The 13,329-nt window shown below is 51.8% G+C and overlaps 5 protein-coding genes across 5 annotated transcripts; 1 reads left to right on the forward strand and 4 right to left on the reverse strand.

Annotated features, from left to right (window-relative positions):
* Positions 1-372: 372 nt before the first annotated feature.
* Positions 373-1,352, forward strand: COCSADRAFT_29748 (uncharacterized protein; the record flags this gene model as incomplete). Its single annotated transcript, XM_007705374.1, has 4 exons — positions 373-570; positions 641-986; positions 1,040-1,184; positions 1,244-1,352. The coding sequence occupies 4 exons, from the start codon at positions 373-375 to the stop codon at positions 1,350-1,352; spliced, it is 798 nt and encodes a 265-aa protein (XP_007703564.1).
* A 975-nt stretch (positions 1,353-2,327) lies between these two features.
* Positions 2,328-4,018, reverse strand: COCSADRAFT_40166 (uncharacterized protein). Its single transcript, XM_007705438.1, has one exon. The coding sequence runs from the start codon at positions 3,621-3,623 to the stop codon at positions 2,595-2,597; it is 1,029 nt and encodes a 342-aa protein (XP_007703628.1). The 5' UTR covers positions 3,624-4,018; the 3' UTR covers positions 2,328-2,594.
* An 816-nt stretch (positions 4,019-4,834) lies between these two features.
* Positions 4,835-7,012, reverse strand: COCSADRAFT_243947 (uncharacterized protein). The gene is made up of 4 exons (XM_007705662.1): positions 6,883-7,012; positions 6,199-6,811; positions 5,300-6,147; positions 4,835-5,106 (listed from the first exon to the last, which is right to left on the reverse strand). The coding sequence occupies exons 1-4, from the start codon at positions 6,910-6,912 to the stop codon at positions 5,092-5,094; spliced, it is 1,506 nt and encodes a 501-aa protein (XP_007703852.1). The 5' UTR covers positions 6,913-7,012; the 3' UTR covers positions 4,835-5,091.
* A 154-nt stretch (positions 7,013-7,166) lies between these two features.
* On the reverse strand, positions 7,167-8,130 carry COCSADRAFT_40168 (uncharacterized protein). Its single transcript, XM_007705439.1, has 2 exons — positions 7,859-8,130; positions 7,167-7,798 (listed from the first exon to the last, which is right to left on the reverse strand). Exons 1-2 carry the CDS (start codon positions 7,925-7,927, stop codon positions 7,364-7,366), a joined length of 504 nt encoding a protein of 167 aa, XP_007703629.1. The 5' UTR covers positions 7,928-8,130; the 3' UTR covers positions 7,167-7,363.
* Positions 8,131-8,251: 121 nt separating this feature from the next.
* On the reverse strand, positions 8,252-10,763 carry COCSADRAFT_184320 (uncharacterized protein). Its single transcript, XM_007705663.1, has 3 exons — positions 10,320-10,763; positions 9,939-10,236; positions 8,252-9,847 (listed from the first exon to the last, which is right to left on the reverse strand). The coding sequence occupies exons 1-3, from the start codon at positions 10,500-10,502 to the stop codon at positions 8,559-8,561; spliced, it is 1,770 nt and encodes a 589-aa protein (XP_007703853.1). The 5' UTR covers positions 10,503-10,763; the 3' UTR covers positions 8,252-8,558.
* Between the last annotated feature and the right edge of the window lie 2,566 nt (positions 10,764-13,329).

The raw sequence follows: 13,329 nt of genomic DNA on the forward strand, positions 1-13,329 counted from the left end.
TACATGGGCAGTGACTTCTTCATATGTGGGGAACTGCCCTTTCCACAGTTTAGATGCGAGTCCATAGAGCAGTTGGGGTAAACCAATTTGGTCAATCCAGTGCCAAGCATTAAATACCTCTATAATACTTGATTTCAAAGCAGTGACTGACTGAAGAGCCAAGCAAGCAGTGGGTTGGTAAGCGGAGTGAGTTTGCAGCTAGTCAATGGTGTCTTGATCAGATCCGATACGGCATCCGGCTACTAGAAGACCCGGGCTAGTTGCGGATAGTAAGCTTAAAGATTTATATTAACGCACAGCATGCACCTTAGTTAAAGGTTTTATCTAATTTCAGTCAGTCTAGTTCCTGTCTTGGATCTGCACATTCCGAAAATGCCAATTACCATCGCAATCGCTAGCATCAGCAGCACGCTTGCTCTTCTCGTCGCGAAATCACTTCTTCAACAACCTGATGTCCGCATTCGCGGCTCTTCAAGCAACATAAGCAAGATTCCAGATGATCTGAAATCCGACTCTCGCATTTCGTTGGTGCAGAGCGACCCATACGACACCGAGACGTTGCGCACTTTGGTGCGCGGTTGCGACATGGTACATAATATGCTGCTACTTCTCGAGCAACGAAATCATGTTCGAAGCACAGAAAGTTTTAATTGACCTTTGTGAAAAAGAAGGTGTACCACGTTACATCGCCAGTGACTACACTGTAGAATACCGCAAGCTCGATCCGACCGACATGGTGATCAATTTTTTTACAAACGATATCGTAGCATACTTGGACACAAAGCTTGGGGTTAAGGGCGTGCACATCATGGTCGGTCTTTTGATCGAGACCTTTATTGACCTTTTCGACGCCTGGCGCCCGGAAGCGAACGAGCTTCGGTATTGGGGGACTGGTAATGAGAAATTGGACTTCACCTCATATCAGACAGCAGCAGAATATGTTGCTGCTGTGGCTCTTGATCCGAATGCATCCGGCTTCTTCAAATGTAGCACTCCCCCACTGACGCGTTGACTGCATAATACTTAAGATTGCAATTAGTCAGAGGAGATCATAAAAGCATGATAGAAATCGCTAATGAAATCGAATCAGTGACTGGTTCTAGGCCATTCCTCAAACGCAACGGACCTTTGGTCGACTTTGAGAAGCTGTTGGATGGCGCTGGCAACATGGAGCAAGTCGCTGTGTAAGTTGCAACACCAAAGCCTATCCAAAGCTTAAGCTAACAAAGTGATTATCATATAGTGATGCGCAATACTTCATACTGACCGGAAAGGTATCCCTTGGTGATGATATAGACAACGCCAAGTACCCCTCCGTGAAGCCAGAAGCATTTTCTGTCGTACTGCGATGACGTTTGAAGTAAGCATGGATATGGAGATGACAGAATTTGAAATAATGAGACCCCAACAATTGGTGCTAACAAGACCGTTGTGACCTTTTTCATGGACTAGGAATTTGAAATTCAAGAGGATGAAGATGAGGAACATAATAACCCTACCCAGCAATATCTATTATTTAGGTTCGAATCGTAATACATACTATAATAGTAAACTTAAGAATATTAAATTTCAAAAACGATTGGAATACTAGAGTTTAAAAAAAAGCAGGTCTTACCTGAACAGCGCCGTAATGATACGTTGCATTTTATAGTAGCGTTATAGACAATACGCTTTACAAGTTTTAAACTCCCATACACACAGATCAGAAAAATATTAGTATACAAGATCAACCAATTCAAGCGCATAATCCAGCGCAGCTATCATTCTCATCTCAAGATATCGCAAGCAGGTTACGGACCAGACCACATTTCGTCATGTCAAACCCGAATCCACTGCCACTTTGTCCAAACCCCAGTTTATAGGTGAGAAGACTCCCTTTTCTTCAGCTGATGCGCCTAACCACGTGCTAGTCCAGCAACTTCCATTACCAACCCACCTATCCAGGCGACCGCGAGATTTTATAAGTAGAAACACGGCTGTCATGATGCCCCCCCAAAACAAGTTTCGATTGTATCGCAATACAGTCTCAAAACCCATATTTCTTCTTCATATCCTTAGCTTATCTCCCTTGGCTATATCTAAATATACACACAGACACACTGTGTGAACTCGGAATTGCTTAAGTTCAAGCTACACAAGCATCCAGTAAAAATCCATATCAAGTAGTATACAAAAGTGTTAAGAGGGGCCACGGCTGAAGATTGGAAAAAGCATAACATGATAGGAATGGAAAGAGGAATTAATAGACAGAAAAGGTGCTTGCGCTCCCGATTGGAGACGAGAGAAGCAAGTTAAGTAGACAAGCCTGGCTTATAGGAAAGAAAGAAAAAAAAGCCTTCTCGTCAAAAAAAATTTCCACCAAACACGGAATCCCATCCTCTTTCGAACTCACACTACTATCATTTACTCCCTCTTACAGCTCCCTCTTACAACCCACTCTTCTACCCCCACCTACCCTACCAATTTTCACACACCAAAGAAAAAAAGCACTATTAAACCTTCATTCATTAAAAGAAAGAACATATTACATTCATCTAGCAATACCCCTCTCTAAGACACATTCCGCAAAAAAATAAAAATTCAACATAACTACATTACTCCTTTCCTACCTCATCCAACTTCGACATCATAGCCTGTACCTCCTTCACAATCGCTTTCCTCTTAACCCTCGCATCGGGATCACCCTCAGTATCCACGCCATCGAGCTTGAAAATGATTTGCGTGAGTATGGTTTCGCTCAGCTTCTTATACTCAAACGTCTTTTTTGCCTTGTCTTCGGGTGGGTTAGACATGAACTGTATGCAGAGTGGCACTAGCTCAGTATGGAATTTGCTGGCGACGGCGTCGAGTTTGCCCATGGGGGTTTGAGGTTGGGCAGGCTTGGAGGTGCTTTGTGGCGGCGCAGAGGTAGGACGGGGTGCGGCGTTGATGTGGGAAGGGATGGGGAGGTATTCCGCGCCAGCTCCAGCGGTGGTGTAGCCAGGTGTCGAAGTTCCGGATGCGTTGCCGGAAGAGACACCCTTCTTCTTGCTCTTTCTGCCGCCGCGCTTGCGAGACTTCTTTTTGCCAGATGTATTTACGCCGGAGTCGTCATCGTCGTCATCGTCCTCTTCACCCTCGCTCCAGGCACGCGGTGGTGCCTCTTCTGAAGCAACCGCATGACCGCCGATAGGTGCCTCGCCTACTGTGACTAGAATCTCACTACCACTACCATCACCACGCAGCCCTTCTTCCCGCCCCGTCCGCTCATCGTGCTTCAAATTCCTGCCCTTGTAGAACATACGTATCTTCCGGTAATCATCGACGCCCAACTTCTTCGCCGCGGCCTGTCGTACCGTACCGATCTTGAGGTCTCCATCACGTATGCTGCGCGCCGGGAAATGTGTAGGATAGTGGGTTCGTCCGTGCTTGAAGATGAGCACATCTGTTTCTCGCTCCGGGTTCTTGTCATCCCAGTCTACAATTTCAGGTGTTGATGCCTGTCCATTTCGACGCAAATCTTCGTTTGTGATGTACGAGAAATCGGAGTCGTTTACGACGCCAGCGTTGGGCGAGTTACCAGGGCGGCCAAATGGCGAAAAGCGCCCTCCCCAGCTGCCGCCAGCGCGTGAGAACCAAGACATGCCCACAATAATGGAGGCCAGTGCAATAGTAACTGTGACAAGGTAGGTCGGATCGTCAAAGCGAGGGTTCGTGACGATCTCGGTGATATCGCTCAGACCACGATTCTGCAGGAAGCGGATAGCCTTTGATAGCGCGTTTGTAGACTGATGCTCGGGATCGTGTGAAGAAGCTGTGTTGTCGCCTAGTAAAGAGCTGCTGTTGAAGAAATTGAAGGACTTCTTCAATTCGTCGACTAGGGTGTTCAGCGACGCCACGGTGTTCGAGTGAGGCGCCCTGCTAGTTAGCAAGGCGTGATGTGTCCGCGCGTACTCAGATGACGTAGTAAGTAGTTAGGAAAGTCCTTGTGTGTGCAGTGGGGGCTTCTATGAGCGGTCGGAACCGCTCGTCTGCTTCGATCGGCCAAACGTATTAGCGAAGTGACGTCGCACTAGGAAAAGGTCCGACTAGGCTGCGCACGAGACCGCTAGCAGCCATTTGACACGTGATGTGGAACGACGTCAACAAAAGAAAGCAGGTTCACAGCAATTGGACACATTTGACGTGAACAAGCAATTTTCAATTCAGTATATGTTACACAAGCTGAGCTTGAACATCGAGACCAATTTCGCTGTATGCAAAGCCCATCGGACACATGAGATGCTATAAACCGAAGAACAGATCTTGACTGCTCATATCCTACGCAAAAGCACCGATTATTACGCCCAGCTCCAGTGACATGTAAAAAGACGCCGATTTCATGAAATTAGGAAAGTGTCATAAGTCGTGTTGGTGGATTATATCCCTATGTAGAACGCCAAGAAGCAACAAAGTTGGAAGGGCAAACAAGTGGCGTCCGAGAGAGTTCATGGTTAGACCTTGCTCCGCTTGGGTGTGGCTAGAAATTCCAGCCTCGATTTGCTGATAGTGTTGGATCGGCTTCCTGGGGTCTGACGTGGCAGCTTGTTGGTGCGGGCGGGAGTCTTTGGAGTAGGTGCAGATGTATGCTTGATTTTCTTGGACGAGCGCGCATCCTCTTCGGCAGGGCCGTCATTTTCCTTGTCAGAGTTCTCCTGCAAAGTTTCTAGCTTGCGCTTGCTGCCTTCGGCACTCGACGAAGTGTCACTGTTGCGGACCATGCGGATCGTGCCGGCTGATGCAGGGCCTGGAAGAATATCAGCAAAAGAGATCCAATCAACTCGGACCAATCATACGTACCAAAATTGACAGCCTTGCCAGACTCAAATGAAAAAGAGCGTGGGTGGTTGGGGGCCTCGCCGCCGAATACGAGACGTCGTGATGGTGAACCTTTCAAGGTTTCGGCTTCTTGAGACAGCTCCAGATTATTGACGACAGAGCTCAAGTTGGGATATATCACGGCGCCGGTGGGAACCTCACTGCCTGCACCAAACTTCATTGGCGATGGCGACTTGCCCAATTCTTCGTGCGAAGCTCGCTCTAGAGTACTACTAGAGAAATTGACGTGCTTCTTCACAGGAGCCGTGGCTGGAACTGCGGTTAGGGCATTGTCCAAGTTCGAAGACACAGGGGGAGACAAATGTGTGCCTGCTGCGATCTTGTTGGGGTCATTCGAGTACTTGCGGTTGGGAGTACGAAGGATGGAGCGAACAAGCTGAAGGTTGTGACTTGCCTATACAATATCAGTAAGATTCTGATGATATTGAGCATGGCTACATACCTTGCGCAGACCTTCTCTTGCACCATCCCTCATAGCCCGTATTTGGCTAAGATTACTGGATGGAGACGATGCTTGATCTGTAGATGCTGACTTTGCCATTTTGACCGTAGAAGATGATTTGCCAAAGGTCGAAATCATCGAGGTGGTCTTCAGGGTCTTGACGCTTTGTGAACGGGCGGCCGACGACCTTGTGGGCGTCATCAGACGAGCGGCCAGACGGGGAAGCGCTGTCTGAGACATGATTTTGCGCGCTGGAGTTGCAATCGCAGGCGTAGAATCGTCAGAATTCTTCTCATGAGACTCAGGACGGGTAGTCGCAGCATCGTCAGACTCGGTGCGTTTGACCCGCTTTGATGTTGGGTTACGACTGCTTTCGCCATCTCGTGAGGTAGGACGGCCGTCGCGATTCGGGGGCGCCATGCGGCGCGCAGGCTCAGAATGTGGCACGCTGGGGCCGGCAAGATCCATCTTAGACAGCGTGCGCTTCAACGGTGTTGGTGGAACATTGCTTCCGGAAGCTGTCGTGGTCGACTTGGACTGCGTGCGCTTCAGGCTACTGTTGGGGTTCGCGCTCGACTCTGCAATATCGATCTTGGACTGTGTGCGCTTGAGTCTGTTTGTCTCAGGCTTCGCAACGTCCGGCTTTGAAGGCGATTTCTTAAGCGGCTGGCCAATAACAGGCTTGAAGCGAGATGGGTCGGCACGGAATGCAGAAGGGTGGTTGGCGATCGAGTCCATATTCTTGAACTGCTTCATATGCACATCGCTGAAGCGGGCCAATTTGCCCTTGGCTTCTGCCTTTTTGCGTTGGGGTGACACATCGGCTTTGGAAGACCACTCGCTAGTACCTGTCGAGTGGTTAGAATGAAAGGCATGCACAAATTTACATTATCACTAACCAAACAAGGCACGGCTACCGGCACCAGGGGTACCTGTGATACCAGCACCCTTCAAGATGTTGCGCGAGCTTGGACTCAATCCGGCTTCGTCTGGTTTGGGGCCCTCGAGCACAGGAGACTTGAACCGAAAGCGGAAATCCGGCGAAGACTCGATGTTTGAGATCAAGCCTGTAGTAGTGGGTACAGGAGTTTTAGAAGGAGTAGCCTGACCTGTCGCCAGACCAGCTGCTCTTGGTGGTGCAGTGTGCGCGCCCAGCGACTGGAACCCTAGCCAACGCGCCTCATCCAAAACCTTGGCCGTGCTTGCATGATGATGCGCCGGGTGCATTTCCTGACCTGCAGGCTTGATAGTGGTACGGTCCTTGGGCGTGCGAATCTCCGTAGCTGCAACGGACAGCTTGGCTGAGCTATTCTTATGGGGCGTAGGGGTAGCCATAGCTGGTACTTGCGCCGGCTGGGACGTAGGCTGAACGTCCTCAGAGGGCTTTGACTGCGACGGGGTCTTCGTGCCTGGTTCTGGGAGCTCAGGGAGATCTGGAAGTCCTAGGTCTGCAGGGGACGCGTTGTGCCGGCTGTCGTTGGGCTTTGTTGATCCATCAGGCGTGGCCTCGCGCTATCGAAGGAGAACAGGTCAGCAGATGTAAACAAACAGCCTTGGGGCAACAGCAAGACAGAGATGTATACCTTCAGGAGACGAGCAGAGCGACGCGCCATGTTGCGCTGAGTTTTCAGGCAATTGCGAAGCTTGAATGAACAAGGGAGTTGAGGGTGGAGAACGAAGATGGTCTGTGGGTGGGGAGAGACGGGATACGGGATGTGGGAGTAAATCGGCTAGGGCGTCGATAAACAAAGTGCACGGACCGTGTTTTTTCCTAATAGGACACGACGTCATGATGTGGCTTTCTTGGTCCAGTTTAGTCGCATTCGAAAGGTGAGGGAGAGTGACATGAGTATCTTGTGGTGCAAATTTCGGATGTGATGGCTTTTATTCACGGGTTGTTAGCTGCAGATGCCAGACGCGTGCAGCTATCATCATTGGAATCAAGCGCAAAGAGCGTCTCGAAGTTGAGTACTTTCTTATTACAGGAGATGTGGACAAGCTATTCGTGTAGATGCTGTCTCACTACGCGATGCACTCTGCGTCAAGTCCTTGTGCCTGGACCAATTACCAGTCCTTCTCGGTCTTCTTCCCAAGCAGTGCACCAGGTGGCTTAGCCAGTTCTGCTTCAACACTTCTTTCTGCCTGCTCGCGCAATCCCTCCTTGGTTGCGTCTTCGACCTCTCTTTCTTTCTTACCCTCTTCTTCGCTCTTCCATACAAAGTTGCCTGCTCCACCTCTTCCGCTCCTCGCAATAGGCAGCTCTTGGCCCTCGGGATGCCATGGCGTGCTAACCTGCGGGGTAGGAGATGTAGGAATAGCAGTAGAGTCGCCAGGTTGAGTGAAGGTACCATCTTTCTGCAACTCAGTAGGCTGATACCAGTTGCCCGCCCCGCCTCGGCCCATGTGTGCATAACTTTGTGATGCATTAGAGGGCTGCGCTGTGGATGGAGAGCGAGAAGCTGGTGCGACGGACGAACCAGCGTGGTTTGCCTCAATGTCCTGGATATAATGTCAACTCGGGTGTAATGCATAGATTGCAGAGCTTGTGTATGCACCCACCTCGGCAGCCTTCTTGCTCTCTTCCTTCGCTGCATAATAATTACCTGCACCTCCTCGCCCGTATGCCATGATGTCTTGATGTATGAAGCTGATTTTTTTGTAAACAAAGACAGTATGTCGCTCTGCTGGATAAGGCAAGCGTGCGTGTGATGGCTAGTTAACGGGTAAGAAAGCACAGAGACCAGCGCTCACATGTCGCAATGCATGGCACGCGGCTCCGAGTGGGTCGCGTAAAACTATAATTATAAGCACCCGGCGTTCTGGACAGATAGGAACGTGGGGAAAGATGACGGTTGGTATCGGGTATCAGTGTGGGGGATTAAGGCCGATTACACATGCACATGGGCCGTAGGCTTGGCGAACGATAAAGAAGCATACCAAGCAGGTACATAGCACAGCACAAAGGTTGGCAAGCATCAACTACCAAGCAAAGATGTAGACTTATTTAGCAAATGCTAACAGATTGAAACATATGAAATTCGCCCTCCATGACTAACTAATGTATAACTCAACAAATCGGTCGTAAAAGGCATTTTCCCTAGTAGTGACCATACAAAGAACAGAAGCAAGACATGGCCGTGTTAACAAAGTACCCTGAGCCTATCCCTCGACCGGTAGTGGTTCCTCACGAACACCTTGACGCCAATCTTCCAGCCCAAACTCCGCAAAGCATCATGAACCTTTCTGAGCTACGTCAGACCTATTCCCGTCCTTCTTGCACAGCGCGCAAGACTGGGTAAAGGTTGTGAGCATCATCATCGCTCATGCGGCGCTCCTCGTCGTGCTTGACATCTTCCTCGTCGTCGGAGAAGTCGTGCGCCTCGAGCCTTTCCTTGAGGTAAGCACGGAGTCTCTCAATTACACGGATGTTCTCAACCCAAGATTGTTGAGATGAGTCGCCCTGCTCGGTGGTCGACGAAGACACGCTTGGCGAGCGAAGAGCGGGGTCAACCTTGGGAGAGTGGAGAGCCAGCTGGTTAACGTTATGGTGAAGGCTATCGTGCTCAGAATCGTGACGATCCTTGGGAGAACCAGCGTCGCTTGAAGTATCCATAGAGCTCTCTGATCGATCAGGGGCAGCCTTCTGCAGAAGGTTACCAGAGAATCGTCGACGGTTGTCCGTGTCGAAAGCTGGGGCAAGTCCCGATGACGGAGCTGCAGCGGACATGTCCGACATGGCGCTGACAGACGGAAGAGTGGGGTACATGCTACCGATCGAGTTCCTTGATGTGGGAGAAACTCCGCTGGAGTGGGAGGCGCCAGGCGAGTGCTGGGAGCCGTAGGATAGAACGCTGGACGCGGGGGTCAAGGCTGGAGTCTCGACGCTAGTAGATCCGATAGCAGTGGTGTGGGAGGATTGCGAGTGGCTAGAAGAGAGGCCAGGTGGTGAGTTGCTAGAGCGGTAACCGGCGCCAGTGTGGATGTAGTGGCCAGGGTGAGCAATACCAGCTGCGGCAGCGTGGTTGGGGTTCTCATAGACGGTGCTCTGCAGTTGCTCAAGGAACTGGTCAATGTTCAGAAGATCGCTCTTGGTCCTGAGGTTGGGTAGTGGCAGAGAGTAGGGGTGGTGCATGGGTGGGTGCTGTCCCTGAGCAACCATGGTGCCTCCATGGCCGTACTCACCCATGCCGCCCTGGTAACCGCCGCCGCCGAGAACTGGGAGTTGAACACCCTGCAGGCCCATGAGACGCTGGCCAACGTCGTAGTAGGTGGTAGGATCGATTGCACGACGCTTAGCATCTCCGAAGAACTCGTTGAGAGCATCATAAGCAGCACGCTTCCTGATCTCGTAGTCGTTGTTGAGCTGCTGAGATTGGTTGACTGCATAGTAAACTGGTCCATAGGCAGAGTTCTGGGGTGGACCTCCATAGAAGCCAGCTGGTGCACCACCGGGATGTTGTTGACCGTAGCCTCCATTGGGTCCAAGTGCACCATCGGGATATTGATATCCACTCGCTGTAGCGGCAAGCGCCTGCAAGTCAGCGACCACTGTAGCCGTCTGTTAGATATTGAAAGGGGATGGAGGGAAGACAAGTCCAAGAATATGTGTTTTGGGACAAGTCAGATGAGGAGGACTTACGTTTACCGTTCTGGCCCGGGTAGCCTTGAGCGCCGTGGGCGCCGCCTCGGTTTGGCTCTGGTGAGCGGAGCAGGACAGAGTCGTCGGCGTGAGTCTTGACGTGCTTCTTGAGATCCTGGGGGCGCTTGAAGGCCTTGCCGCAGAAGTCGCACTTGTGCGGCTTCAAGGGCACGTGAACACGGATGTGAGAGGTAATGTGGTCACGCTTAACGGTTGTTGTGCGGCAGTTGCCCCACTGGCACGTCAAGTTGAGGTTGTTGGTGCTCTTGCGGCCAACGTGACGCTCACAAACGTGGTCCTGGGAAATGGTCAGCACACTGTGGGAGGGTGATGCTGCAGGCGCTCCGAAGGGAGGTTTAGCATAGGATGATCATTACTTACATAGAGCTGCTCGGCGGATGGCAGGCGGTCGCCGCAGTTCTGCCACTGGCAGACTAGCTGGTCGCCGGAGCCAGCGCCAGCTACTGAGGCGGGCGTTGGGGCATTTTGCTGGATGGGGGTGCCCTGAGGCTGCTGTTGCGGTGTGGTGGCCGCCGCTGGTACGGCGTTCTGTACGTCGCTCATTCTTGGCAGGGAGTGGTAGAGTTGTTGTGGAGTGCTTGGAAGTGGAGAGGAGAAGAAGAAGAGGACGAGGGAAGAGGAAGAAAATCAGACCACAAAGCGTCTAGATAGGCAAGACTGCGGTCGGCTGTGCTGTGGTAGACTGGACTGTACCAAATTGCGGGGGGCAAAGGCGCGTCCTTGGAGGACAGGAATAAGAAGAGAGAGAAGAGCGCCGAGACAAGCAAGATGGATTTCGCGGGGGGAGGGGGCGCTGAGCGTCTGATGTAGGGGACTGGGCAGTGCTCGGAGCGGAGCTGGTCACACCCTGCTCCTGCCAATTTTCTTGGGGCCAAGTTTTAGACTGCCGCGCTAGTGCGCGCTTGGACCTTGGCCTAATAAGCCGGTCGCATCGGACGCATCCCAAAAACCCCTCAACGACGAATCGGCGCGTGCTTCGACTGGCCATGGGCGACAGCCGTTCTCTCTCCCCTTCCCAGCAGCCGGCCCTCCCGCTGCGAGCTGGGGGGAAGGGGGGTTGCGCGCTTTCGCTTTCACCATCGCGCTCCGACAGGCAGTTTCTCCGTAGCCGCTCGCCCTCTTCACCTGCTGCGCCTTGGCTGCCTCTGCCGCCGCAAAACACGCTCGCCCGCCTCTTCACACGCTGCGAGTCTCCCTGCCGTTGCGACGTGCTGCAAGGCCAGTCGCTGATGGCTGCTGGTTGCTGGTTGCTGGCTGCCCAGCTCAGGCGGAGTTCTTGGGGCATAGCGGAAATTCTTGTCCGGCCATACCCACACCTACACCCTCTGTCTGGCCCGTCATCGGCAAAGGCCGCGTGCCTGCAGTGGCGACTCTTCTCTGCCGGCCGGCCACCATGCCCCGCCATCCTCTGGACAAAACAAGATTGGCAGCAGCCAGAGTAGCCAAAGCAGCCCCCCAGGGATCAGACTTGCTCCAGCGGCCACGCTTGCTTGCTTGTTTGCTTGCCTGATTACCTGCCTTCGTGCCCACATGTAGCCCTTAGCCCTCTCTGCCCACATCCCAGCATTGTGTCACACGTAACTCTGACGCTTCGAAACCACGCCGTCGCCACGACCACCGTCCCAGTCGCCTTGACAGCCGTGGCTCACTAGCAATTAAGTACTTTCGGCCCTGGATCCGCTTCACGCAAACCTAGCTCTTGGTCTCCATGTCTCTAACCCCCATTTTCACACCAAACTCGAGCTGCCTCTTCTAGGTCGGCTGACGTCGTTCGGCGCCTTTTAACCTGAGCAGCCGCAATCGTGCACCGCGTCCTTGATTGGGCAAAATACTCCCTGTATTGCACTACACTACACTACACTACATTACATTACATTACATTCATCCATCTGCCAACCAGCAAGCATGGAGAGGCCGACTTTGATTATCAGTTGGTCCATGAGAGTCGATATTGCTAATATGCGAGCGGGATTCCGCTGCCCACTTGGCAATTGTTCCAGCCAAGAGTGCCCAGATTTTTTGAGGGTATTGGCATTATGGCTGTGCCAGCTTGGACCAGCGTTTGCTAGCCCCGTCTCAGGGTATCGCCGCGACATCATTTACTGACACTCTCAACCAGACTATTGCTTCGATCTGACATACCGCCTGTTCTGCGCTGTAGGAATAGTGGGCGCTCGGAGCAGATATACGTCACACTCTTTAGATCAGTGTAAAGCTTGCCGCGTCTGCTGCATACGCCACGTCTTGGCACTACATCCAGTTCTCAGCCACATATGCGCTCTCGCCATGCTCGCTGCCGGACGAAATGCCGCTGGACCGAGTGGATAACACCTTTTGTTGAGGAAATCAGCCACTTTCGTATGCCAAACTGCACCGCCACGTGCCTACGGCAACGCATACCACGGCACAATGACGAGCGCCATGGACGCGCATAGGTCTGTTGACGTCTGTCGCATGTCTTGGACCTCGCTGCGGAATCTCTTGGGAACCAAGAGCGGGCGGGACATGCGGGTGCACTCACTTTGCCAAGCTGCGCACAACTTAGCTGCACCCACATTACTACCTCCCAGAAAAACAGACCCCTATTCCACACTTACATACTACATACGCTTGTGGAGGGAACAGTTGCGGGGCCGAATGTTTAGAACACGGATATTGATCCAAAGCGGTATTACCTAAACGCTCATCTCACGTTCTTTTTCGGACACACTTTGATTTCGCTGTCATCTTTATCCAGTAATCTTGTCCAGTAATCTAACGTGACGGTACAATACGCACGGATATCCCTCGTTGGAAACTTAGTGCTCACATGGCCAAGTCGACTTGGATACTCTTAGATCCCGATTCAGAGGAAGATTACGTATGACTGTAATGCTTCTAGCCCTCTCCTGGCTCATCACACAAGCAAAGAGGTAGCATTACCAAGCCATTATGGGAATAGGATACGTAATATGCCTTTTACGGCGGTTTTATTAAGGGCGACAGAGCACACTGTATTTTTAGAGGCTGTAAGCACGTTGTAGACCATCCTGCGTCGGCAATATGAAACGGGTTACACTAATATTGCTGCAACATACGCGTCGCTTGGCATATCGCCGATAGATTAACCCGAGGGAAGGGGGGAATAGATAGGCATACAATGTGTGGTAAATCCAGCGAGCATTCTGCGCATCACAATATCTGGCACTTGCGGTGCTTGGGGTTCTTTCTTGGGCAAAACACAAGGAAACTTCTTCTGAAACACCTCGGTTTGATGGCAATGAGCCAGTCTGCGTTAGAAAGCAACACAGCCACCCCATGTTCCCGTGTTCCCAGTCTTCCTGCAGTCCTAGTGCATACATACACACGTGGGCACGGTTAAAAAACGTAC

This window comes from Bipolaris sorokiniana (genome assembly GCF_000338995.1).
Source record: "Bipolaris sorokiniana ND90Pr unplaced genomic scaffold COCSAscaffold_14, whole genome shotgun sequence".
Lineage (NCBI taxonomy): Eukaryota > Fungi > Ascomycota > Dothideomycetes > Pleosporales > Pleosporaceae > Bipolaris > Bipolaris sorokiniana.